Source organism: Lampetra planeri, chromosome 39, assembly GCF_965212315.1.
Source record: "Lampetra planeri chromosome 39, kcLamPlan1.2.h2, whole genome shotgun sequence".
NCBI classification, from domain to species: Eukaryota; Metazoa; Chordata; class Hyperoartia; order Petromyzontiformes; family Petromyzontidae; genus Lampetra; species Lampetra planeri.
The window spans coordinates 11211419-11239094 of record NC_136145.1 but is presented as its reverse complement, the minus strand read 5'-3'; the positions used below and the strand labels follow the sequence as shown (position 1 = coordinate 11239094).

At 54.2% G+C, this 27676-nt stretch overlaps 1 protein-coding gene across 1 annotated transcript; it reads left to right on the top strand.

Annotated features, from left to right (window-relative positions):
- Positions 1-127: 127 nt before the first annotated feature.
- Positions 128-26294, top strand: LOC144731631 (follistatin-like). Its single transcript, XM_078612837.1, has 4 exons — positions 128-339; positions 9333-9569; positions 21947-22192; positions 24409-26294. Exons 1-4 carry the CDS (start codon positions 168-170, stop codon positions 24486-24488), a joined length of 735 nt encoding a protein of 244 aa, XP_078468963.1. The 5' UTR covers positions 128-167; the 3' UTR covers positions 24489-26294.
- The last annotated feature ends 1382 nt before the right edge of the window (positions 26295-27676 follow it).

Sequence of the window (27676 nt, the reverse complement as noted above, 5' to 3'; positions counted from 1 at the left end):
GGTGTTAGGGTCGGGATCGTACCCACGACCTCCTGTATACCAGGTGAGGTAGTTAACATGTCGCCACCGTGGCGACGCCCCCCTCCTCCTCTTCCCCCCTGTGCCACGTGTGCGAGCATGCAGAGTCGTGCGAGGGTGTAGAGTGCGCGCCAGGCAAGAGGTGCCGCATGAATCGGCGCAACCGTCCGCGCTGTGTGTGCGCGCCCGACTGCCGAGAGGCGCACCGGGGGCCCGTGTGTGGCTCGGACGGCCGCTCCTACCGGGACGAGTGCGCCGTGCTACGTGCGCGGTGCCGCGCGCAGCCCTCGCTCTCGGTGCAGTACAACGGCAGCTGCCGCAGTAAGTAAGCTGGTGGTGGCGGTCGTGGTTAGTTCGATTCACGCTCATGGACAACGCCAGTAACGATTATCTAAACCGGTTCTGGGCCTCCCATAAGTAATCTCAGCCTGAAATGAGTACCTGGTGTGATGTGTAAACATTTCCACTAAGAAAACAAAGGCAACCGGCCTTCATAGGTGCTAGCTAGTATTTGCCCTAAACGTCTGTTAAGACTATATGGGGGAACTTTGTCTTTGGTGTCCTGTGCTAGTAGTCAGTCCTGCACGTGTCTAAGGTTTTAGATCCGAGACTCGACCCGCAACCCTGCGTCAGCACCACTAATCTTTGCATCGCCACGTGCACACAGACGCACAGATTTAAGACAAATATTTCCCATATAGCCTTTAACAGAATGTTGGCAAGCACCTACTAATATTGACACATACCATGCCCGCGTTTGTCTCCCCAGTGCTGATGTTTGCACACTGCACCAAGTACTAATTTAAGTCTGAGTCTACCTAGGGGAGGACAAGGACCAGTTTTTTTTATGATCGTCACTGATGTTGGCCGTGAGTGGGAATCCAACTCGCGTCACTTAATCCATAACGCACAAACACAATATCACATTAGGGGGGCTTGGCACAGCTTCACACGGCACCTGCCGAGTGTTGACACTGTGATTTACTGCGGGGCCAGCTCCTGTTACACATTGCCCAGCTCGTCACCACGGCGGGGACTGCGTGTTCCACCGACCACACACAGAGAGAGGAGGGCATGGCTATCGGTGTACTGCATGCAGCTCATACTGGCACCATAGTGGAGAGATGATAACTACCTTGCCTGGTATACAGGAAGTCGTGGGCTCGATCCCGACCCTGACGCCGATATATTTTGAGTGTGCATGTGTAGTGGTGATACGCGCTGGGTGTGTACGTCATGTGCCAGCGCGTATGTACGTGTGTGTGTGGTGACGCGCGCTGACGGGGAGGAGCAGGCGTCAGTGCGCGGGTGGGGGTAGTGCTGCTGATTGGCTGTGTGCCGGTGACGCGCTGAGAGGGAGTGATCGGGGGGCAGCGCGGTGTGATTGGTCGAGGAGTGGAAACACGCGCTGGGCGGAAACGGATCGTAGAGATAGCGCGTGGTGATTGGGTAACTGAGGAGCGGTGCCGACGTTGAGGTCCGCATCCGCTCCGTCTCCCGGGAGGAAGAGATATATAAGATGATGCACAGAGGAGTAGAGGGCAGAAGTGGAACCATCTAAGAATGAAGACGAAGGTGCAGAGATAGAGCCCGGAGAGGAGAGTAATGGAGAGGAGAGGAGAGTAAGGGAGAGTAGAGGAGAGTAAGGTATAAGTGTGTAGCCAGAGAGAGAGAACGGTCTACACGAGCTGAGTGATGTATAGTGTGTAGCCAGAGAAAGAGAACGGTCTACACGAGCTGAGTGATGTATAGTGTGTAGCCAGAGAGAGAGAAAGGTCTACACGAGCCGAGTATGCATACGGTGTAGCCAGAGAGAGAGAAAGGTCTACACGAGCCGAGTATGCATACGGTGTAGCCAGAGAGAGATGCAAAGTCTACACGAGGCGAGTGGAGAGTGTAGCAGAGGCGCAGAGTCTACACGAGACGAGAGAAGAGTGTAGCCGAGGCGCGGAGTCTACACGAGGCACAGAGAGCCAGCAGCACAGAATCTAAGAGAGTCAAGAGAAGCGTAGGGTGAAGAAGAAGAGGTCACGAGTTGTACCGTTGTATGGTGACCGCATTGTGAAGAAGAGAGGCCACGCGTTGTATCGTTACAAGTCAAGATTTAATAAAAGAAGTGTGTTCCCGTCAAGGAGTTTCCTGCCGTCATTTTCCAATACTTCATCTGGCGTCAGAAGTTAAACGGGCTTCCAAGCATCGAGACAAGGAAGACCCGTAGGACCCACGGGATTGACCGCGAGGAAAACCTGGACGACTCGGGGCCGCTGGTGGCGGGGGGTGAGGAGGAGGACTTGCCCACGCTACAGGATCCGTCGACGGCGCCGGCCGAGCGACCGGGGACCGAGGCCGTGCTTCGTGAGGCGCACTCCCGACTGGCGGAGCTGCTGCTCGCCGCCGCGTCCATCTTGGCGGAGATCAGCTCGTCGGGAGGAGCGGGGACGGTGGGGGACATTTTACAAGGTCGCCCCGCAGATTCCCGCCAAAACGAATGGGGGATTCCCGCCATTGCGCCTGGGCCTACTTTTGGCGGGAACGGCGAGCGCCACGTGGTGGTGGGTTCCCAAGCGCGCGCATCGACGTCATCAGCGCGCGAGGGGGTCCGCCATTTTACGTCTGCCGCTGGAGCCGCCATCTTACACACCGACGGAGAGGCGGAGAGGAACCACGAGGCGGATGACTTCATTTTTCAGCAGCGTCTGCCCACGTTGTCAGCCTTCAAGGCGGAAGGCGGAGACTGGGGCAAATTTCAGCGAAGGTTTTTGGCGCATCAAGAGATGTCAGCGTGGTCCGATGCTACGGCGCTGCGGGCGTTGCCTGCCCTGCTGGACGACGATGCGCTCGCGGCCTTCAGGTCTGCACGGAAGTCGGACCGCTCCACGCTGAAGGATGCGCTGGGTTTGTTGGCCAGGGTCTACGGACCTCCCTCGGCGTGCCGCCATCATTTCTACGCAAGACGGAAAGCGGCCACGGAGACCGCGCTGGCCTATCGCACGGCGTTGCTGGCTCTTGCTGATGCTGCGTTCCCTCGGATGGACGAGGAGGGCCAAGACGCGATGGTTTTGGAGCAGCTGCTTAAGTTGGCGCAGGACCTGGGGGTCCCTATCAACACAGCTGACGAGATTGATATTTCTTCTTTGAGAGTCGCCACGAGTATTCAAGCGCACGAGGCCCTACAACGGAAACAAGGAGTTGGTTGCAACGCTGCTGTCGTCGCAGCTCCGGGTTCGGTGGTCACCGAACCCCAAGTCGTCAGCCCACGAGAGGAGGCGTTCGCCACGGGACGACCAGGGGACTGGAGGCCAGGGGCTCGGTCGCCTCTGCGATCGGGCCGAAAGTCGGAGCAACCAAGATCTACTCCGACCCTCGTCACGTGCTATAACTGCGGCCTCCGGGGCCACGTGGCGTCTGGGTGCCGCGCTCCGCGTCAGCGCGCCATGGGTGCTCGGCTGGACGACGACCGAGATCCCAAGTCATCTCTACAATCCCCGGCAAGTCGCGGCACCTCACACGCTCGGCCTGTTTATTCGGCACACATGGGACGCCGCGTTGCGGCGGAGGAGGGCCGGTTAAGGTTCGGGGATTCGGTTCGGCGAGGGGGGTTCGGCCGGGACCAGGGAGACATTGAATGGGCGGAATTGGGGCATAGAATTGTGGCTGCTTCGGCGGGTTCGTCCGTTGTTACGGGATCTATTGATGGGGTCGAGATTAGGGTGTTAGTGGACACGGGGGCATCGGCAACTATTATATCGGACCTCATTTATGATATTCTCCCAGTCCAATGTCGTCCGCTGCTTCCAGTGGATGTGCCATTTTACGCCGCTAATGGGGGATCGTTGGGCATTATCGGTCAGATTAGGGCGTCCATTTGCATTGGAAATATCAAATTGTCGGGACCCGTTTTCGTTTCGTCTTCTTTGGCGGTTCCGTGTCTTTTGGGCACTGATTTTTTGGCTAAAATGCCCATTAAAATTCTTATCGATCAACGATGCATTGAACTGCCATCGGGTCGCCGGATTGCATTTTTGACGAGCCCTACTGACATTCGGACGGCGTGCGCTACGATACAAGCGGTGGCGACACAGACCGTGCATGTGCCCCCGGGTTCACAGATGTTGATTCCCCTCCGGTTGCGGAAACCATGGGTGAGGGAGGCTTCGGAACAAAGTATGCTTTTGGGTCCTTCTAACAAGGCTGTCGGGGGTCTTGATTTATCGGTGGCTCACACTTTGGTGCGGGCTGACAGGGATCCGTTTGTGATGGTTTTGAACGCGGGGTCGCGGCCAGCTGTCATTCCACAGGGCACCGTGCTGGCTCACGCGGCGCGGGTCCCTGTGGATGATGGGTTGGTTGCGCAGGTGGGCTCGAGCCCCGCGCGGAACGTTGAGCCAAGGGAAGACCTTGAGTGGGTCCATTCGCTATGCGCCGCCTCGGACGATTTGTCGGCGGCGCAGTTGGGTGCGCTGCGCGAGTTGCTCATAGAATTCTCTGATGTGTTCAGTAAACATGAGTATGACATTGGGTGCACGGATTTGTTGCACCACCACATTGAAACGGGCGATGCGGCGCCGGTCAAGCTAAATCCCTTCCGACTGAGTCCCGTGGAGAAGGAACATGTTCAGTCGGCTGTTAACGAAATGCTAGAAGCCGATATTATTTCGCCCTCCTCTAGCCCGTGGGGAGCGCCTATTGTGCTGGTTAAGAAGCAGGACGGGTCCCTGCGATTCTGCGTTGATTTCCGTCGCCTGAATAAGATCTCTGTGGCTGACGCGTATCCGCTCCCCAGGATGGATGAGTCCCTCGATGCATTGTCTGGTGCGCGATATTTTTCGACTCTTGATTTGTTATCGGGGTTTTGGCAGTTGCCGCTCGACGAAGAGTCGAAACCTAAGACAGCATTTCGGACTCCAGGGGGGCTGTTCCAGTTTAACCGGTTACCCATGGGACTTCACTCCTCTCCAGCGACGTTTCAGCGACTTATGGAGTTGGTTTTGTCGGGCTTGCAGTGGGATACATGCTTGATTTATATGGACGATGTCATTGTTTTCAGTAAAACGTTTGAAGAACACCTCCAGCGATTGAGAGGGGTGTTCTTGCGAATGCGATCGGCTAAGCTGAAATTTAAACCGGCCAAATGTCACCTCCTTCGGAAGTCGGTTAGATACTTGGGTCACATTGTCGATTCTTCGGGGATCTCCACCGATCCCGCGAAGACGGATTGTGTCGGTTCGTGGCCGACACCTACGTCCGTTTCCGACGTGCGTAGTTTCATCGGGTTTGCTTCTTATTATCGGCGGTTCGTTGAGCACTTCGCCACTATTGCAAAACCCTTGCACGCTCTAACGGCGAAGGGAGTGAAGTTCAAATGGGGACCGGAGGAGGAGGCCGCGTTTCGCTCCCTCCGGGACGCCTTGGTGGATGCCCCACCCTTGTGTTATCCCGATTTTGCGAGTCCCTTTTTGCTGGACACGGATGCTAGCAACACGGGCATTGGGGGGGTGCTATCCCAAGTCGTTGGGGGTGTCGAAAGAGTTGTCGCCTACGGTAGTAGGGTGTTGTCTCCGGCGGAGCAGCGCTACTGCGTCACCCGTCGTGAGCTGCTTGCCATTGTCTTTTTTGTGCAGCAGTTTAGGCCATATCTCTATGGTCGTCACTTTACGGTCCGAACGGACCACGCGGCGCTACAGTATTCATTGAGGGTCGCCCAACCCTCGGGCCAGTTGTCGCGTTGGTTGGAAGTCCTCCAGGACTATCAGTTTACGACTACGTACCGTAAGGGGTTGCGACACACAAATGCCGATTGCTTGTCGCGGTTGTTGCCTTGTGATGAATGCGCGTGTTTGTCGGGATCGGCGCGCTGTAAACCGACGCTTGCGGGGGAGATGGGGGCACTGGCTGCGACAGCGGGCGCACCGATCGTGGATGATTCCACTGCCTCTCAGGGTCGGGACTCGCTGCTCTCGTTGTCGCTCAGCGAATGGGGCCGTCTCCAGATGGCGGACAGCTCGCTGCTAGCATTGCGCCGCAAGGTTGGGGGTCCCGAGGGGGACCAGGAGCGTACCGGCTCCTATGTACTTGAGCAGGGCATGTTATTGAGATGGGACAGGTTGTCCCGGCGGAACGCACTCGTGGTGCCTTCCGCTGTAAGGGGGAGGGTTGTCTTGGCGGCACACGAATGCCTCTTGCACTTGGGAGTTAACAAGACGCTTGCCCTGCTTCAGCGTGACTATTACTGGCCGGGAATGGGAAGTGATGTGGTAAATATTCTGAAGGGGTGCGTTGAGTGCGCCAGGCGTAAACCACCGCCCGTGGCAGCTAATCCACCGCTGCAATCTATTCAGGTCTCGCGTACTAACGAGCTCGTTGCACTCGATATTTTGGGGCCCTTCCCAGTCACGCCGAGAGGGAATAAATATTTGTTAGTGGGGGTCGAATACTTTACCCGATGGCCTATGGCGTGGCCTCTCGCTAACCAGTCGGCAGCGGCTGTGACGGACGCCTTCGTCCAGGGCTATGTCCTGGACAAGGGGGCTCCCGAACGCCTGCTGACCGACCAAGGTAAAAAATTTTCGAGTAAATTGTTGCAAGAGGTGTGCGATCTGTTGGGTACCAAGAAGGTGCGTACCTCCCCGTACCACCCGCAGACAGACGGGATGGTGGAGAGACTCCACAAAACTTTGACTTCCATGCTGTGCCAGCAGGTGTGCGAGGCACATGTAGATTGGGACCTGCAGGTCCCGGGAGTCCTTGCCGCGTATAGAATGGCCCCCCATGCAGCTACGGGGTTTTCCCCATTCTATTTGATGTACGGTCGGGAAGCTGACCCGCCAATGGAAACGCAACTTGGCTTGTCCGCTCCACGAACTAATTCTAAATTGGCAGAACATATTAAGTTTAATATTCACAAGCTGACAGAGGCGAGGGAGGCCGCACGGCTTAATTCCCGGGCTCGCCAAATTGCTAATGAACGGTTGCGGGCACGGAAGGTGTCCGGGCACGATTGGAAACCAGGTGACAGGGCCTGGCTGCATTGCCCTCAGGCACCCTTGGCTACGTCGCCTAAATTGTTGAGACCGTGGAGGGGACCCGTGGAGGTCGTGCGCGTTGCACGACCCCAGTGCGTTCAGATAAAGTGGGGAAAGCGCCGTTGGTACGTTCACCCCTCCCGACTGAAACCGTTCTCGCCTCCATATGGCCTCCCCTTGTGTCGTCATGGCCGAGTGTGTGACGTGACCGGCGACCCACAGGGGGAAATGTCTCTGCCTGATCCACGCGTATTTTCGCCTGATCTGCTCCCAGGTGTCTCGGATCTGACAGCTGCCGACCACCGGCGGCCGGATCTCCGCGGCGGGGCCGGCCCTTTCAGGCCCGTTCCGCGCCGTCTGGAGCAGCCGGAACCGTCGGACGGTCGTCAGTGTCCCGCCCCATACGACGGACCAGCCAGACGGACTCGCGCCAAGTCGTGCTACTTTGCGCGACCCGCCTCGTGAGGAGTCGGGGCTGTTGGTGCGCCTCGTCACTGCGTGTAGTCGCAGGGACGTGGGGCGCGTTCGTTTTTTGGAATTTGCTCGTATCGTGTTATTGTTGACTTTTCGTGTTCATTGTCAATCTGTACATAGTTATTCTTGTTGTTGTTGTTGTTGTTATGTTACGGGGCACACTCGGGGGGTTACGGGTTTTTTTTTGTTGGTTGTCGTTTTATCGTCGCGGTTGGTTGTTGTTAGCAGCCGGGCCGGCTGCGAGCTATGTGGGAGGGGGTGATGTAGTGGTGATACGCGCTGGGTGTGTACGTCATGTGCCAGCGCGTATGTACGTGTGTGTGTGGTGACGCGCGCTGACGGGGAGGAGCAGGCGTCAGTGCGCGGGTGGGGGTAGTGCTGCTGATTGGCTGTGTGCCGGTGACGCGCTGAGAGGGAGTGATCGGGGGGCAGCGCGGTGTGATTGGTCGAGGAGTGGAAACACGCGCTGGGCGGAAACGGATCGTAGAGATAGCGCGTGGTGATTGGGTAACTGAGGAGCGGTGCCGACGTTGAGGTCCGCATCCGCTCCGTCTCCCGGGAGGAAGAGATATATAAGATGATGCACAGAGGAGTAGAGGGCAGAAGTGGAACCATCTAAGAATGAAGACGAAGGTGCAGAGATAGAGCCCGGAGAGGAGAGTAATGGAGAGGAGAGGAGAGTAAGGGAGAGTAGAGGAGAGTAAGGTATAAGTGTGTAGCCAGAGAGAGAGAACGGTCTACACGAGCTGAGTGATGTATAGTGTGTAGCCAGAGAGAGAGAACGGTCTACACGAGCTGAGTGATGTATAGTGTGTAGCCAGAGAGAGAGAAAGGTCTACACGAGCCGAGTATGCATACGGTGTAGCCAGAGAGAGAGAAAGGTCTACACGAGCCGAGTATGCATACGGTGTAGCCAGAGAGAGATGCAAAGTCTACACGAGGCGAGTGGAGAGTGTAGCAGAGGCGCAGAGTCTACACGAGACGAGAGAAGAGTGTAGCCGAGGCGCGGAGTCTACACGAGGCACAGAGAGCCAGCAGCACAGAATCTAAGAGAGTCAAGAGAAGCGTAGGGTGAAGAAGAAGAGGTCACGAGTTGTACCGTTGTATGGTGACCGCATTGTGAAGAAGAGAGGCCACGCGTTGTATCGTTACAAGTCAAGATATAATAAAAGAAGTGTGTTCCCGTCAAGGAGTTTCCTGCCGTCATTTTCCAATACTTCACATGTATCTCTCCACGTGGTCGTGTGGATTTTTCTCTAGGTCTGTCGGTTCTATACCTTCACATTTAGAATCAATAGCATTTAGAGTATTGGCTGCTATACGTGTTCACATAATGAGCCACTTCGTTGAGTTATCATTTGTGATAGCCAGGTCGCTTCTGAAAAAGAGCTATATAGCTCAGTGGACCTTACCTGGTAAAATAAAAAAAAACGGTTTGTTCCATGATGATAACTCCCGTGTGTCTGACGCCGAGCGCAGCTGCGCTCGCGTGTGCCCGTGCATGTGTATTCACACAGGGAAGAGCGTTAGTGCAGTGGTGACCCCTGTTCCGATTCCAGCGATGGTGGCGAATATCTGAAATGGTCTTTGGCCTCCCCGTGGTTGACTCGGCCTTAAATGAATACCCGTGTAATACACCATCAGCACTGGGCAGACAAATTTTGGCAAGGTGTGGTGCTGGCCACATAACCCCCTTGTGTACCATTTCGGCCTTCATATGTGCTTCTTGCTAACAGAACGTACCCCAAAAGTATCTTCTTTGTTTTGACTTTGTCAATTCAATATTATACGGGGATCTTCGTCTTTGTCTTCGCACAGAGACGTGCGAGGGTGTGCCATGCCCCGCCGGCATGGAGTGTGTCCTGGATCAGCTGAATGGCGCCCACTGCGTGCGGTGTGGGCAGAGCCCATGCGGCGCAACCGCCATCTCCTCATCCTCGGGGGGCCCCCTGTGCGGCCGCAACGGTGTTACCTACGCCAGCGCCTGCCACCTGCGCCGTGCCACCTGTGCACAGGGCCGCTCCATTGGCGTGGCACACTACGGACACTGCGCCGGTGAGATCCTTCTTGCTCGGTCGTCCACCCAATGCTCGCCCCGTCCACCACTCTGTCCTCGCTCCATGCTCCTTCACTCTGTCCATGCTCCATCCTCCTTCACTCTGTGTTCGCTTCATCCTCCACTCTGTCCTCGCTCCATCTTCCACTCTATCCTCGCTCCATCCTCCTTTACTCTGTGATCGCTCCATCCTCCTCCACTCCGTCCTCGCTCAAACCCCCTCCACTCTGTCCTAGCTCCTCCCTCCTCCACTGTCTCATCGCTCCATCCTCTTCAACTCTTTCCTTGATCAACCCTCCTCCAATCTGTCCAAGGGCCCTCCTCCTCCACTCTGTCCTCGCTCCATCTTCCATTCTGTCCTCGCTCCATCCCCCTCTACTCTGTCCTCGCTCCATCCTCCTTAACTCTGTCGTTGCTCAACCCTCCTCCACTCTGTCCTCGTTCCATCCTCCTGTACTCGGTCCTTGCTCCATGCTCCATTCTGTCCTCGCTCCACCCTCTTCCACTTTGTGCCCGCTCCATCCTCCTCCACTCTGTCATCACTCCATCCTGCTCTACTCTGTCATCACTCCATACTCCTCCACTCTGTCTTCGCTCCATCATCCACCACTCTGTCCTCGCTCCATCCTCCATTCTGTCCTTGCTCAATCCTCCTCCACTCTGTCCTCGCTGCATCCTCCTGTACTCTCTCCTTGCTCCATCCTCCACTCTGTCCTCGCTCAATCCTCCTCAACTCTGTCCTCGCTCAATCCTCCTCCATTCTGTCATCACTCCATCCTCCTGTACTCGGTCCTTGCTCCATGCTCCATTCTGTCCTTGCTCCACCCTCGTCCACTGTCTCCTCGCTACATTCTTCTCCACTCTGTCCTCGCTCCATCCTCATCCACTCTGTCCTTGCTCCATCCTGCTCCACTCCATCCTCGCTCCATCCGCCTCCACTCTGTTGTCGCAGCATACTCCTCCACTCTGTCCTTGGACCATCCTCCTCCACTCTGACCTCACACCATCCTGCTCCACTTTGTCCTCGCTCCATCCACCTCCACTGTGTCCTTGCTCCATCCTCCTGCCCTCTGTCCTTACTCCAGCCTTTACTCTGTCATCACTCCATATTCCTCCACTCTGTCCTCGCTGAATCATCCTCCACTCTGTGCTTGCTCCATCCTTCTTGACTCTGTCCTCGCTCCATCCTCCTCCACTCTGTGCTCGCTCCATCTTCCACTCTCTCCTCGCTCCATACTCCTCCACTCTGTCCTCGCTCCACAATACTCCACTTTCTCTTTGCTCCATTCTGTTCCACTCTGTCCTCGCTTCATCATCCTACACTCTGTCCTTGCTCTACCCTCCCCCACTCTGTCCTCGCTTCATCCTTCTCCACTTTGTGCTTGCTCCATCCTCCTCCACGCGCTCTATCTTCCTCCATTCTGTCCTCGCTACATCTTCCACTCTGTCCTCGCTCCATCCTCCTTTACTCTGTCCTTGCTCTACCCTCCTCCACTCTGTCCTCGCTTCATCCTTCTCCACTTTGTGCTTGCTCTATCCTCCTCCACTCTGTCATCACTCCATCCTCCTCCACTCAGTCATCACTCCATATTCCTATACTCTGTCCTCACTCAATCCTCCTCCACTCTGTGCTTGCTCCATCCTCCTTGACTCTGTCCTTGCTCTACCCTCCTCCACTCTGTCCTTGCTTCATCCTTCTTCACTTTGTGCTTGCTGCATCCTCCTCCACTCTGTCATCACTCATCCTCCTCCCCTCAGTCATCACTCCATATTCCTATACTCTGTCCTCACTCAATCCTCCTCCACTCTGTGTTTGCTCCATCCTCCTTGACTCTGTCCTTGCTATACCCTCCTCCTCTCTCTCCTTGTTCCATCCTCCTCCACTCTGTCTGTGCTCCATCTTCCTCCACTTTGTCCTCGGTCAATACTCCTCCACTCTGTCCTCGTGCCATCCTCCTCTATGTCTTCGCTCTATCCTCCTCCACTCTGTCCTAGCTACATCATCCTCCACACGCTCCATCCTCCTCCACTATGTTATCACTCCTTCACTCTGTCCTCGCTCCATCATCCTCCACTTTGTCCTCGCTCCATTCTCCTCCACTTAGTCCTTTCTCCACCCTCATCCACTCTCTCCTCGCTACATTCTTCTCGACTCTGTCCTTGCACCATCCTCCTCCACAACGTCTGTGCTCCGTCCTCCTCAACTCATACCTTGCTCCATCCTCCTCCACTCTGTCCTCGCTTCATCCTCCACTCTGTCCTCGCTCCACCCCCTCCATTCTGTTCTCGCTCCATCATCCTCCACTCTGTCCTCGGTCCATCCTCCTCAACTCTGTCCTCGCATCATCCTCGACTCTGTCCTCGCTCCATCCTCCTCAACTCTGTCCTCGCTCCATCATCCTCTGCTCTGTCCTCGCTCCATCATCCTCCGCTCTGTCCTCGCTCCATTATCCTCCACTTTGTCCTCGCTCCATCCTCCTCCACTCAGTCCTTGCTCCACCCTTGTCCACTCTCTCCTCGCTACATTCTTCTCAACTCTGTCCTTGCACCATCCTCCTCCACAACGTCTGTGCTCCGTCCTCCTCAACTCATACCTTGCTCCATCCTCCTCCACTCTGTCCTCGCTTCATCCTCCACTCTGTCCTCACTCCACCCCTCCACTCTGTTCTCGCTCCATCATCCTGCACTCTGTCCTCGGTCCATTATCCTCAACTCTGTCCTCGCATCATCCTCGACTCTGTCCTCGCTCCATCCTCCTCAACTCTGTCCTCGCTCCATCATCCTCTGCTCTGTCCTCGCTCCATCATCCTCCGCTCTGTCCTCGCTCCATAATCCTCCACCCTGTCCTCACTCCATCCTCCTCCACTCTCTCCTCGCTCCATCCTCCCTTATGTCCTCGCTCCATCCTCCTCTCTGTCGTCGCTCCATCCTAAACCACTCTGTCCTCGCTCCATCCTGCTTCACTCCATCCTCACTCCGGCTGCAGCCAATATGGCATACAACTGGCACCAACTGATAATTATCACATCATGTAATTGCTTTATCCAGGAAAGGTTCACCGAGTCTCAAAACTGCATTGCAGTTTTTGGGCACTATTCATTCCATTATTATTTCTTGGCTTCGTATTGGTTGGAAATCAAAATTTCTGGAGAAATCTCAGCTATTGTGCTGTATAAGGGGAAAACATGCAACATACCATAAGGCATGACCTATCTACTGCTGGATGAAGGCCCATTTGTTCCGATAGCATGTCCCGTCGTCTCACGATGCACCGATCCATCTCGCTCCTGCGCAGACACTCGATGATTTCCTCACTCCATATCCACGATGGACATCAACTGTTGCACGTTTTTCTTCCAGCACTGTCCCGGCAGGGCCTATCCACTGATTCTTTGCACAGATTGAATCACTTATTCGTGATCGGGAATGCAAATGTTTTTGCGAGTTAATAGTGCAGATGCTATGGCAACGACCATAAATGCAAGCGTTGTTATGAGGATAATAATGACTTGCTTACCCAGGAAAGTACACTCAGTCCAATTACTTTTTCAGGAAGGTCCTACATAAGGTTTGTTTAAATTTTAAGATGTTTTTGAGTCGATGTGTAATGTAGCACTCAAAGACGCTGTCTTACTTAAGTTACATATACATATTTATTATATATTACCGTCCACCCGACTCGATGACATGTTATTAGTTGGATGCAGGTTGACTATATATATATCTGCTACACGACGTTCACTATATAGTGGACTGACTATATAGGAGCCGTCGCTGTAGTAGCTACGGCGAAGATATATAACTTCTTTCCTAGACTTCCAAGTTGATGTGGACAATCCACCGTCATGACAGCGACGACGGTCCAGACCCCAAATCCCCACAGCAGCCCCAAGCCCCGCTCCACGTTGCCTTTTATTTCCCCTCAGCTCTGCCACGCTCCTTTTCCCGAACTCTCTTCTTTGCCTCACTATAACACTCCGGGGGTTCCATCTCTACCCCCGTGTTGATTCCTCACCCAGTTACCTCACTTAACCCTGCCTGTCCTCATCGTTGTAATCATTATTAACGGCCACTAGGCCCCGTACTGTCCTTACAGATGTATTTGTTGTATATGTAGTGGTGGTGTTGACGTGCGCCGACAGTGATGGATCACGGGGCGGCACGGGGTGCGGGGTTGGGCACGCGTTGTGGGCGTGGTGTGGACGCGCTCGCCGGGAGTGAGAGATCACGGGGCGGCGCGGCGTGAGTGGTGAGGCGCGCTGACACTGTGGGAAAACAGGATCGTAGCCAGCGCCCAGTGATTGGTCAAATGGGATGAGTGCTCTCAGCGACGTCCGCAGGGAGTGTATAAAGGGTGACGCGCGAGAGCACTCGAGGTTGTTGTTAACCAGTTGAAGATCGAAGACGGAGTGAAGAGGTAGTGCCCTGAGACCCCTAGTCCCGCTGTCCTTGTTGGGACCGGGGCCCTGTGTGGCTCGGAGGCGAGACTGTGGGACCCGTGGTCCGACGCCCATGTGGGTCGGGACTGTGGGACCCAGAGTCGAGAGGGACACCCCGGCTGGGTGTGTTCCGAGAGGCTACGGGGCGTAAGAGCCCGTGTTGGTGTAGCCAGGAGAACCGTGTGGGGTAGGCTGGTGTTAGCCACCCATGTAGCTAAGTGGGTGTTAGTCACCCGAGTAGCTCAGTGGGTGTTAGTCACCCGTGTAGCTAAGTGGGTGTTAGTCACCCGAGTAGCTCAGTGGGTGTTAGTCACCCGTGTAGCTAAGTGGGTGTTAGTCACCCGAGTAACTAAGTGGGTGTTAGTCGCCCGAGTAACCAAGTGGGTGTTAGTCACCTGAGTAACCAAGTGGGTGTTAGTCACCCGAGTAACCAAGTGGGTGTTAGTCACCCGAGCAACCAAGTGGGTGTTAGTCACCCGAGTAACTACAGTGGGTGTTAGTCACCTGTGTAACGAAGTTGGTGAAATAAAGAGTGTGCTACCCGTGAAGTCGTCTCCCGCCGAGTTACTACATTACAACTGGCGTCAGAAGTAAACCTGTCTTCAAGAAGAATGGATACTAGGAAAACTACCCGTACCCACGAGCGAGATCGGGAAGACGACGGCGTACCGGAGACACCAACCTCGGGAGGAGAGGACGAGGAGTTGCCGCCGATGCAGCACTTCGCGGCGATGGCCGACGCTCCGCTCGCCTCCGACACCAGCCTACAGGACGCACACTCCCGCCTGGCGGAGTTGCTGCTCGCCGCCGCTGCAGTTTTGGAAGAGATCTCCGTTCCAGCGGGCGGAGGGACGGCTGCGGGGTTGGAGGAGGCGGCGCGGCTGGAGGGATCCCGCCAGAAGGCGCTTCGCGCCAAAAGTTTTGAAGTTGGCGCCGTTTTTGAGGGTCCGCCATTAATTGGCGGGAAGCGCGGACACCACATGGGCGGAGAGCTCCACTCAGAGCGGCCCGCGACATCGGCGCGCGCCGGAGCCCTCCATTATGCGCCTGCAGACGGAGCCGACATTTTCTACAACCACAGCGGCGCGCGGGAAAATCGTTTCGACAACGACGACGACCGGGTCCTCCAGCAACGATTGCCCGCGCTGTCGGCGTTCAAGGCAGACGGGGGCGACTGGGGAGCCTTCCAACATAGGTTCCTCGCACATCAAGAAATGTCGGGGTGGTCCGACACCACTGCCCTGCGCGCGCTGCCAGCGATGCTCGACGACGACGCGCTTGCGGCCTTCACATCGGCCCCTAGGTCGTCCCGCTCAACGCTCCAGGCCGCGCTACACCTAATGGCTAAAGTGTTCGGGCCGCCCTCGACCTGTCGCCACCAGTTCTACGATCGGCGAAAGGTGGTTGGAGAAACAACGCTCGCCTATCGCACGGCGCTGCTCGCCCTGGCGGACGCAGCTTTTCCCCGCATGGACAAGGAGGGGAAGGACGCCATGGTGACGGAGCAGCTGTTGGCTCACGGCTTGGGAGTCCCCATCAATATGGCGGACGTAATGGACATCTGCTCCCTGGGGATTGCCACGAGTATTCACGCATACGAGGTCCTCAAGCGCAAGCCAACGGTCATCTGCGCATCGGCGGGGAACGGGGCAGTGGCTGCCACGGTCGCCGAGCCTCAGCCTGCTGCGGCTCGGGAGGAGGCCTTCACTGTATCGAGACCGGGGGAGTGGAGAACGGGAGGTCGTTCGCCCACACGTTCATCCCGCAAGCTGGAGCAACCGAAACTTACGGTGTCCCTCGTCGTCTGCTACAACTGCGGCCTTCGGGGTCACGTCGCAGCCGGGTGCCGGGCTCCGCGTCAGCGCGCCACGGGACCACGTCCGGACGACGACCGGGGCCACAAGTCATCACAACTAAACCCGGCAAGTCGCGGCACCTCACGCGCTCGGTCCCCATACACGGCACGTTCGGGTCGCCGCTTGGCGGTGCGGGGACCACATAAGGGTACCGGGGGTTCGGTTCGGCGAGGGGGGTTCGTACACGGCCCGGAAGCAGTCGAATGGTCCGAATTGGCCCACAGGATGGTGGCTGCGTCGGCCGGGTCGTCCGTGGTAACGGGGTTTATTGACGGGGTTGAGGTCCGGGTGCTTGTGGACACGGGTGCGTCGGCCACTATCATTTCGGACCTTATTTATAACATTCTTCCCGTCCAATGTCGACCCCTTCTGCCGGTGGACGTACCATTTTACGCGGCGAACGGGGGATCCCTGGGAATCATCGGCCAGATTCGGGCGACTATTTGTATTGGCGATATCAAATTGGCGGGTCCTATTTTTGTATCATCATCGCTGGCCGTTCCTTGTTTACTAGGTACAGACTTTCTGTCCAAAATGCCCATCAAAATTCTCATAAATCAAGCCTGCATTGAGCTTCCATCGGGACGGCGGGTTGCGTTTTTGACGAGCCCTACTAAAATACGCACGGTTTGTGCGACGGTGCAGGCGCTGGCAACTCAGACTGTACGGGTGCCCCCGGGATCGCAAATGTTGGTACCCCTTCGGTTGAGAAAACCCCTCGGGGTGGATGCGGGGGCACAGGGAGTTCTGTTGGGGCCGTCTAACAGAGCCAAAGGGGGCCTCGACTTAGCGGTAGCTCAGACCATGGTGAGGGGGGACAGTGAGCCGTTCGTTATGGTCCTGAATACGGGGTCGCGGCCGGCCGTAATTACACAGGGAACGGTGCTGGCTCACGCTGCGCCGCTACCCGTCGAGGAACAGCTCGTTGCTCACGCGGGATTGAGTGCCGATACGCATCCTCAAAGTAAGGAGGGGACAGAGTGGGTGGACTCGTTGTGTGCCGGGTCTAGTAACCTGTCCAGTGTGCAGTTGGGAGCATTGAGGGGCTTGCTACTCGAGTTTGCTGACGTGTTTAGCAGTCACAAGTACGATATTGGCTGCACAGACCTGTTGCGCCACCACATAGCTACGGGGGACGCGGCTCCTATTCGACAGAATCCCTTCCGGCTCAGCCCAGCCGAGAAGGAGCAAGTGCAGTCGGCGGTTAATGACATGTTGGCGGCCGACATCATTTCGCCCTCTTCCAGTCCGTGGGGTGCTCCTATCGTCCTAGTTAAAAAACAGGACGGGTCTTGCAGTTCTGTGTCGATTTCCGCCGCCTAAACAAAATCTCTATGGCCGATGCGTATCCGCTCCCCAGGATGGATGAGTCGCTGGATGCCTTGGCGGGAGCACAGTTTTTTTCGACGCTCGATCTGCTTTCGGGATTTTGGCAATTGCCCCTCGATGACGAGTCGAAACCAAAAACCGCTTTCCGGACACCGGGAGGCCTATTTGAATTCAACCGATTGCCCATGGGCTTACATTCCGCTCCCGCCACGTTCCAGAGGCTCATGGAATTGGTTTTGTCAGGCCTCCAATGGGACACCTGTTTGATTTACCTCGATGATATCATCGTTTTCAGCCGGACTTTTGAGGAGCACCTCCAGCGACTGAGAGCGGTGTTCCTCAGGATGCGTTCCGCTAAGCTTAAATTTAAACCGGCTAAATGTTTTCTGCTTCGGGAATCGGTCAGGTACTTGGGCCATATCGTTAGTCGTTCAGGGATCTCGACAGACCCTGCTAAGACGCACTGCGTCAGCTCATGGCCAACGCCAACCTCGGTCACTGAAGTCCGCAGCTTCATAGGATTCGTCTCCTATTACCGGCGTTTTGTCAAGCAGTTTGCCACCATAGCCAGGCCCCTGCACGCTTTGACGGCTAAAGGTGTGCGGTTTCACTGGGGGCCGGAAGAGGAGGCTGCGTTCTGCTCCCTTCGTGACGCCTTGGTGCAGGCTCCCCCCTTGTGTTACCCCGATTTCACGCAACCGTTTTTACTCGACACGGATGCCAGTAACACGGGTATCGGGGGAGTGCTCTCACAGGTGGTCGGGGGGGTTGAACGGGTGGTCGCCTACGGTAGCAGGGTTCTGTCCCCTGCGGAACAACGCTACTGTGTGACACGTCGTGAATTGCTGGCGATTGTGTTTTTTATACAGCAATTCAGGCCGTATCTTTACGGCCGTCATTTTACGGTTCGTACGGACCATGCGGCTCTCCAGTACGCTATGCGGGTGGCGCAGCCATCCGGCCAATTGTCCCGTTGGTTGGAGGTCCTTCAGGACTACCAATTCACGACGATTTACCGCAAGGGATTGCGCCACTCGAACGCGGATGCCTTGTCGCGGTTGCCGCCGCGCACGGAATGCGAATGTCTGCTGGGATCGGCGCGGTGTAAACCCCCTGTCGCCGTCCCCGCGGAAGTTGTGCTCACCGCCACTGACACTACGGGGGTCGACGCTCCCACGGGGAGGGACTCGCTGTTAGCATTGCCTCTCATCGAGTGGGGCCGTCTCCAAATGGCCGACAGCTCCCTACTCACGCTACGTCGGAAGGTTGACGCTCCCAAGGGGGGGGAAGCGCGGGTCGGTTCCTGGGTGTGCAGACAGGGCCTCTTGATGAAGTGGGACAACATGTCCCGGCGTCACGCGCTCGTTGTGCCATTTGCTATGCGGGTTAGGCTCGTTCTGGCTGCTCATGAGCGACTCATGCATTTGGGGTTTCACAAAACGCTCGCCCTAATCCAGCGAGACTATTATTGGCCGGGGATGGGCAACGACGTGGCGAACATTCTTAAGGGATGTGTAAGGTGCGCCCAAAGGAAGCCGCCACCAGTAGCGGCTAATCCACCGCTGCAATCCATTCAGGTTTCGCGCACAAACGAATTGGTTGCATTAGACATCTTGGGGTCCTTTCCCGCTACACCTAGGGGAAATAAGTTCCTGCTGGTTGGCGTAGAGTACTTCACCCGCTGGCCCATGGCGTGGCCACTCGCCAACCAGTCGGCTGCGGCAGTGGCGGACGCCTTTGTCCAAGGTTATGTTTTGGACAAGGGCGCCCCTGAATGCTTGCTGACGGACCAAGGGAAGAATTTTTCGAGCGTTTTGTTGCGCGAGGTGTGCGACCTGTTGGGTACAAAGAAAGTGCGTACCTCCCCGTACCACCCGCAGACTGACGGAATGGTTGAACGTCTGAACAGGACGATTACGTCTATGCTGTGCCAACAGGTCTGCGACGATCAGGTTGATTGGGACTTACAGGTACCGGGGGTGCTCGCGGCCTATCGAATGGCCCCTCATGCGGCGACGGGGTTTTCCCCATTTTTTCTTATGTATGGGCGGGAGGCCGATCCGGCCATGGACGTCCAACTGGGGATTTCCCAGCCACGTGCAATATCTAAATTGGCAGACCACATCAAGTTTAATATCGCCAAATTGGCTGAAGCGCGAGAGGCTGCGAGATTGAATTCGCAGTCTCGGCAGATCGCGAACGAGAGATTGCATGGACGGAGGGTGCATACGCACGATTGGAAACCAGGCGACAAGGCCTGGCTGCATTGTCCACATGCACCGTTGGCTACGTCCCCCAAATTGTTGAGACCATGGAGGGGACCGGTGGAAATTGTGCGGGTTGCACGACCCCAGAGTATACAGATTAAATGGGAAAAACGCCGTTGGTACGTGCACCCCTCCCGACTGAAACCCTACGCGGCACCGCGTGACCCCGTTTTGTGCCGTAACGACCGAGCGTGTGATGTGACCGTCGACTCGGGGAGGGATGTGTCGCAGGCTGATCCTCACGTGTCTCCACCTGACCCACCCCCAGGTGTCTCGGGCCTGACGGCGGTTGACCGTCGGGAACCGGAACCCCGCGGCACGCGCGGATCCCCGATGCCTGGCCCGTGCCTTCCTGAACTGCCGGCACCACCGGACGGTCAACCGCGTCTGGTGCCGTACGACGGACCGGCAAGGCGGACTCGGGCTAGGACACAACACTTTTCATGAGAAGAATTTTTTTTTTTTTAATACAATTTTTAAACCCGGGCTCACCGCCGTGTTCCCCCTCTGCCGGGGTAATGTCCCGTTCAAGGGACGCTCGGGAAGAATGGGACGCTGCACGAGTCAGAAGAAAGAAATTTTTTTTTTTTTTTGGCATACACATTTATTGTTGTCACTCGCCGGATTGTACATATTGTTCTGTTGTTGTCGTGGCGTTGCTGGTTTTTGCGGATGGCGGTGTTCGTGTTGTGTTATGTTGTTATTGTGTTACGGGGCACACATGGGAGGGGGTGTTGTATATTTTTATAGCAGCCGGGTCGGCTGCGAGCTATGTGGTAGGGGGTGATGTAGTGGTGGTGTTGACGTGCGCCGACAGTGATGGATCACGGGGCGTCACGGGGTGCGGGGTTGGGCACGCGTTGTGGGCGTGGTGTGGACGCGCGCGCCGGGAGTGAGAGATCACGGGGCGGCGCGGCGTGAGTGGTGAGGCGCGCTGACACTGTGGGAAAACAGGATCGTAGCCAGCGCCCAGTGATTGGTCAAATGGGATGAGTGCTCTCAGCGACGTCCGCAGGGAGTGTATAAAGGGTGACGCGCGAGAGCACTCGAGGTTGTTGTTAACCAGTTGAAGATCGAAGACGGAGTGAAGAGGTAGTGCCCTGAGACCCCTAGTCCCGCTGTCCTTGTTGGGACCGGGGCCCTGTGTGGCTCGGAGGCGAGACTGTGGGACCCGTGGTCCGACGCCCATGTGGGTCGGGACTGTGGGACCCAGAGTCGAGAGGGACACCCCGGCTGGGTGTGTTCCGAGAGGCTACGGGGCGTAAGAGCCCGTGTTGGTGTAGCCAGGAGAACCGTGTGGGGTAGGCTGGTGTTAGCCACCCGTGTAGCTAAGTGGGTGTTAGTCACCCGAGTAGCTCAGTGGGTGTTAGTCACCCGTGTAGCTAAGTGGGTGTTAGTCACCCGAGTAGCTCAGTGGGTGTTAGTCACCCTTGTAGCTAAGTGGGTGTTAGTCACCCGAGTAACTAAGTGGGTGTTAGTCGCCCGAGTAACCAAGTGGGTGTTAGTCACCCGAGTAACCAAGTGGGTGTTAGTCACCCGAGTAACCAAGTGGGTGTTAGTCACCCGAGCAACCAAGTGGGTGTTAGTCACCCGAGTAACTACAGTGGGTGTTAGTCACCTGTGTAACGAAGTTGGTGAAATAAAGAGTGTGCTACCCGTGAAGTCGTCTCCCGCCGAGTTACTACATTACATATATACACGTGAGAGGAAACCGAGGCGGCTGGAGAAAACCCACGCATGTGATGGTGCAAGACTCTATATTCGTACAGATGGAAACAAATGGAGATTAGTCCACTTGCTGTTGTAGCGCCTTCTCCTGGCAAGCCGGTGTACGGCTTCTCCTTAACGTCCGCAGGAAGGGAGTTTACACAACATGTGTGCGGTGATCCACCAACCCTCGCTGCTTCCACAGTGCTCGATTACAGGCAGCCACGTGCATAGCCACCACTGTCCAGCTTATTATTGTAGGTAACCAATTGGCTTGGAGTGGCTGCTATTATAGACCACTGAGCCTTTGTAGATTGTGTGAAATGTTGAGTTGAGAGGACTTTTGAAAACCATGGTTGTCCCTGCACACATTTGCATCATTGAGGTGTTTGCAGCATTGAGGTCGCTTTGCCCTGCCAGATATCCAAACGGATATGTCATCGTGTTGCTGATAGAACAGGCAAAATAACGTGCTGAGGGACAGCGGTCGAAACACTTACAACAAAAGACTCTTCAGCGTGTACGTTTTTAACAGCCCTTTAAAATCCAATTGCGGTTTTCCGGGTTGGGCTGTGCATTAGACAATTCTTCTCCCAAGAGGGCATCTTCAGACGTTGAAGATGTCCGCAGTAGTGCGTGGCAAAAGCTCGAGAGAAGAAATGCCCGACAAGCGGCCCAACCCGGGAAACTGCGCATTCAATGAGCAAAACCCAGTTTTGCGCCGCTTCAAGGACGACTTCTAACGGTCCGTCGGGCTGATCCGCGCCGCTACGCACAGGGCCGCCCACCTGCCGTGACGGTTCGGCGTGCGAGGCCGGTAAGCGGTGCGTGAGGGACCCGCGCACCGGCGCTGCCGCGCGCTGCCTGCAGTGCAACGCAATCTGCCGCGCGTCCGAGCGCCGTGCCCCCGTGTGCGGCTCCGACAACACCACGTACCAGGACCGGTGCGTGCTGCGTGCTGCCGCCTGCTCCGACGGCCTCTTCATCGAGGTGAAGCACTTGGGACGCTGCCGCTACGCCCCAGGTACCGCCCCCCCCCCTTGCCATCACAGCAGTGGATTCCTGTATCTATCCGTGCGAAGCTCTAAGTGTTTGGGCGCCGCGGTGGCGAGATTTTAACTCCCTCGCCTGGTGCACAGGAGGTCGTGGGTTTGATCCCGACCCTGACGCCTGCTGTATATTTGAAATTTACATGTCTCTCTCACCGTGGTCGTGTGTATTTTTCTCTGGATCTTCTGGATTTTCCCTCCACATTTAGAATCAACATGCATTTAAAGTATTTGGCTTCTATAAATTTCCACGTGATAAGCCACTTTGTTGAGCTATCATTTGTGGCCCGGTTGTTTCTGGAAAAAAGAGCTACATAGCTATACCTGGCAAAATACTAAATAGTTTAATCGTTACCTGCTCATGCACCACTTGCCAAATGCTCGTGAATGCAATTGGCTAAACATGATTTCTGCAGTGGTGGCCAGGAGATGGCAGCAGAGCGATTGATTACCAAATCTATCTATGCGGAGTTATATGTGTTTCCTGCTCAAATACATGGGGGTGCTGGGGGAGGGTTGTGTTATCTGGTTTTCTCCGGCACATGCAACCAAACACTTGCAAACGGAATTCGCCAGACATCTCAATATAGTAGGACCCCATTGAGAAAAACGGTGAGTGTTGAGGCTTTGGTTGAGTCTTTTCCACTGAAAGAGCATTATTATGAGAAACGCTTCATACTAATGGCTCTGGGTTTAACCGAGTTTGTTTATATGAATTCCCGCCAGGAGCTGAAAGCTCAATGGGAGGCATGCAAGTGATTTGCACGCGGCCACAATTCAGCGAATTCTCACACTACGTCATTAAAATTAGATTCCGGATCGGACTGTGCTCTCGTAGGCTACCTATGTGTGTGCGTAAACCAAAGCTCTGCTGAGCTGCGAGTGGGTGGTGGTAATGATAACAAAGTTAATTGATCCCAGCGTAACATTAAATGTTGATTGAAAATGTTTAATCTGTATTTCTTAAGAACTGCTTTTTGTGTTTAGTTGTCCTTTCCCACACCTCTGATTAGCACGGTTGGCTACGTACGGTGCGAAAGAAATTCAACACACACGCATACGCACATACCTCGAGACGGTGTTTCCAAAGATTGCTTTGCATTCTCCAACTGCTCCAAGCTCTCTATGCCTGTGGCCACGCACGCTACGCCCGTGACACACACCCCGCACCTGGTACACACATTAAACGGCAAGCTTGTGACGTCGCACCTGTGTTCGTGGGGAGCGGCTGTGCAGCGAGCGTTTATCGCGCTGCTGCGCTACGAACTCCACTCACCGACACTGGTGACGAAAATCTGAACCGGTCCTGGGCCTCCCCTAGGTCGACTCAGCCTCAAATGAGTACCAGGTGCGGTGTGTAACCATCGCCACTAGGGAGACCAAGGCGGCCGGGCGTGGTGTTGGCCACCCACCTCCTCGTGTGCCTTTCCAGCTTTCATAGGTGCTATTTGCTAACAGCACTTTCCCCAACAGTCTGTTAAAGGCAATATGCGGGAACTTTGTCTTTGTGTTCTGAGAGATGTACACGCATTACCTGTCCATGATATCATCATACTTGCATATTGTGACCAATCACTTATTTTTCATGCCAAATGGTTTGAGTGCTGCAACAGATTATTGAATTCATCTGTGGCAGAGCTCACTGTGTTATTCCCCGCGTGCGTATGTGGAATTTCGCCAAACACCCCAATGTAGCTGGAAAAAAATGTTGAGACTCAATGAGGGCCTTCCTGGGCTAACAATAATAATACTACTACTACTACACAACTATTAATCAATTCCATTCAGGGTGAAGCCCATTACACACTGTGCGTGTCATAGGGGTAATGTGAACGTACTTCGTCATAGTGGTCAGTGTGGATGAGTGAAGGGGATTCCTGGATAATCTGTGAAAAAGAGCTGAGTAGCTCACCGGATTTATCTTCCAAGATGTCTAGCCAGTGTGGAATAGTTGGGCAATAAAAAGAAAACCCACCCTCTAGAGGAGTTGTCTTGAGCTCCCTTTCGTCCAGTGGAGGCCCCTTCTGTTAGCATTGACGTGAACAAGACATTGCAGGGCTGCACCTTTGATTTTAATTCACCTCTTTATTATAATCATAATTGTTGTAATAAGAACGATGAGAGCAGTCGCGCCATGGAGTACAGAGCGTGGCTCACCTCGTCTCCACCCGTCATCCTCTCTTCCCGGCAGCGGAGGAGGGAGAAGCTGGCGACGCAGAGGGCATGGAAGGCAATGCGTTTCCCGGCTCGGCCATGATGAACTACCGGTAGCCTCTCGGCGCCCCCCCCCCCACGCACAACTCTCCGGTCACTGCTATTGCATGTTTCACGTCGTGTGTATGTGTGCGCGCTCGTGTGAAGTTTTTATTTTAATTTATACGAGTATTTATGGGGGTCGTTGTGGGCGAGGGAGGTGAGGGTCTGGGAGACGACAGAAGGGACGCTGCGGTCCTACGACCACGGCGCTTCACGTGGGCAAGGCCGCCACCGGGGTCCATGGCAAATCTGTCTGGGCGAAGCGAGACGAAGGACAACCGCCCGACCGCCCCTACAAGGCGAGAGGCATCGCCTCTCTTTGTAACCCGTGCAGTGTTTAATTTATTTAGCCAGGCGAGAACCCCGTTCTCTCTTTGACGAGGGAGACCCGGGGCATGCGTAGCTATACGTAGCGAGAGAGATTAAAAAACACATACAAAGGAGCCACAATATTTGTCCTTTTTTGAAGTGGCCCGAGATGCGTTTTTTTTTACCAGACTCGTAATGCACCATTGCCCTTGCTTGCAAATAATTTCACGGATACGTTCGTTTACCAATGCTCTGATGCTTCAACGGAATCTACACAGGGGACTGCTTTAGACAATTTGCAGAAGAATCCAGACTCGCCCCAGGAATCCGATGAGCTATGAAGCTCTTTTTCACACAAGATGTCAAACAAGGGGTGGGTTAGCAAGTTACAACAACAAATACAAAAATAACGATAGAGTGCGAAGTAGAGAAAAGGTTTAACACATAGAAGGAGGCGTTCACGACGATAGTATCCATAATAGAGGTTTTTGGGCTAGATCGCGAAAATATAAATGTCCCGGTGTGCTGTACGAGTAACGAATTGGCATGTTTTGTTTACGTGACAAAGCTTACTATTTGGATGTGTCGGGTGGTGGCGGGATTAATGACATTCATATTTACGAGATCTAACCCAAAAACCTATATTATAGAGAAAATGTAAGCAAGTAACTCTAAATAAATTAATTAACAAAAGCTATGGGGCTGCCGCAGTGTAAGCGTCAGCTCAATAGACTTGCATTCCAGAGGCATGAGTTCAATTCCATCTGCCACCGTGGCAGCTGCGACGATTGGGCATGTTTCTAGAATCCCTACCCTACCCCCGCCCACCCCTTCTCCACCGCCTCTGTCGACTCAGCAGTATAAATGGGTGACAGCAGCCAGTTGATCGGCCGGTCGCACGTGATGCGGCGCAGTGTGGGTAATCGCCCACCTCTTCCAACACGTTTGGTCAATGTGGAAGAGTGGAACAGATGTATATGTATGTCTTTTGAACTTCTTTCGCACCGTACGTAGCCAACCGTTCAAATCGGAGGTTCCGGGGCAGCACAACAAACGAAACACAAAAGCAGTTCGAAAGAAATTAGTTTTCAATCTCGATTTAAAAGTGGTATAGCTCCAGTGGCTTCCTAATATCGAAAGGAAGAGCGTCCAGACGGCCCCAGAAGCACATGAAAGTGCAGCGCGATGCGGTGAACATTTCTATTCGATGGTTAGCCAAAACAAATACCCCCTCGAGCTCGTTTCTAGTAGAGGCCTTTCTGCCAGCAGTGGTATCGGCAGAAAATTGCTGGGCCGCACCTTTACCTTTGACAACACAAAGCGGCTGTTTGTGCTCTGTAACAGATGTTTTTTGCATTTTAGCATTTCAACATTTCACCACATTAAGCATGCGTTAAGTAACACGTGTATGCATTTTTCGATTTAAAGCTTTCGTGACTGCAGGGATTCATCTTCTTGGTTCTTTCGGTAAAGTCACGTAGAAGGGAAGTAATAAAATAATAAAAATAAAACATAATAAAACAATTCTCACGACGTTTCGGCCACAACGCAAGCAGCCGTCCTCAGGCGAAGAATGAGACATTATCAAGCTAGGAGCTTATATAGGTGTAGCGAGGAGGAGCGCCTTAACAAAAGAATGTGCATATGAAGAGGAATTTAGCATACCAATGGACAATGCGTAGGAGGTGGGCGGAGGGGTTTCAAAGTCCCATTATGCCCATGCATTATGCAGGATCAACAGCACCACGGGGGGGCGCAAGGAACAGCGTTAATAAAGGAAAGGAATGTTAATGATATGTAGCTGCATTTACCAAACAACCATGTAGAAAACCAAAGTAAAAAAACTACATAAAAAAACTAAAATATAAACTGATACTATAATCTACAATAAGCTGAGTTACTAACAACAAATAATAAATTACAATTCTACGTCGTAAGAAGTATATAATATACTTCCATCTAAACTTTATTCTCTTAGCATATACAGTACTATATACTGCCATAGATAAACCCAACATTAAATTATATACTGTATTGCTGTAAACCACCCTATACTTTATACATTTTAATATAACACTATGTATTATTCAACTCACCCAAATGTGTATCGAAATGGTTTATTACGTCCTTCCAATGATTGCTAAGCCTGAATCCATCTTCTCGGTTAAAATTGTCTCTGTGTTTGTATATGTGGATCGCCTCATGCAAGCCATCTGGCTATCATGAGAGATTGCAGCTACATATCATAACGCTGTTCCTTGCGCCCCCCCGTGGTGCTGTTGATCCTGCATAATGCATGGGCATAATGGGACTTTGAAACCCCTCCGCCCACCTCCTACGCATTGCCCATTGGTATGCTAAATTCCTCTTCATATGCACATTCTTTTGTTAAGGCGCTCCTCCTCGCTACACCTATATAAGCTCCTAGCTTGATAATGTCTCATTCTTCGCCTGAGGACGGCTGCTTGTGTTGTGGCCGAAACGTCGTGAGAATTGTTTTATTATGTTTTATTTTTATTATTTTATTACTTCCCTTCTACGTGACTTTACCGAAAGAACCAAGAAGACGTGTATGCATGTTGAACTTCTTTCGCACCGTACGTAGCCAACCATGCTAATCGTAAGCAGTAGTGATATTAATTTGAAGGGGGGGTTGTATACTCCATGGTGGGTGGGCTTTTTAAATTTCAATGTAATTTTGTCCTTGAGCCCTCGTCTATCATTCCAGCAGTTGACGGAGCGTGGCGCGTACGGGCACGGTCCCCCTCGCGCGCGCCTTTGACGCCACGCCGCCGCGCTGACACATTTGTGACTGCTCTGTTAAGCCTGACTCAGGGTGGTGGTGGACTGCAAACCCGGGAGGTTTCACTTTGGCTAATAACTCATCGTCATTG

Bases quoted from the DNA above. Each gene is read 5' to 3' on its own strand.
- LOC144731631 (XM_078612837.1), top strand. From the start codon at position 168: ATGAATCGGCGCAACCGTCCGCGCTGTGTGTGCGCGCCCGACTGCCGA. The intron at 340-9,332 runs GTAAGTAAGCTG...GTCTTCGCACAG, and splicing joins GTACAACGGCAGCTGCCGCA to AGACGTGCGAGGGTGTGCCA. The intron at 9,570-21,946 runs GTGAGATCCTTC...CGCTACGCACAG, and splicing joins ACACTACGGACACTGCGCCG to GGCCGCCCACCTGCCGTGAC.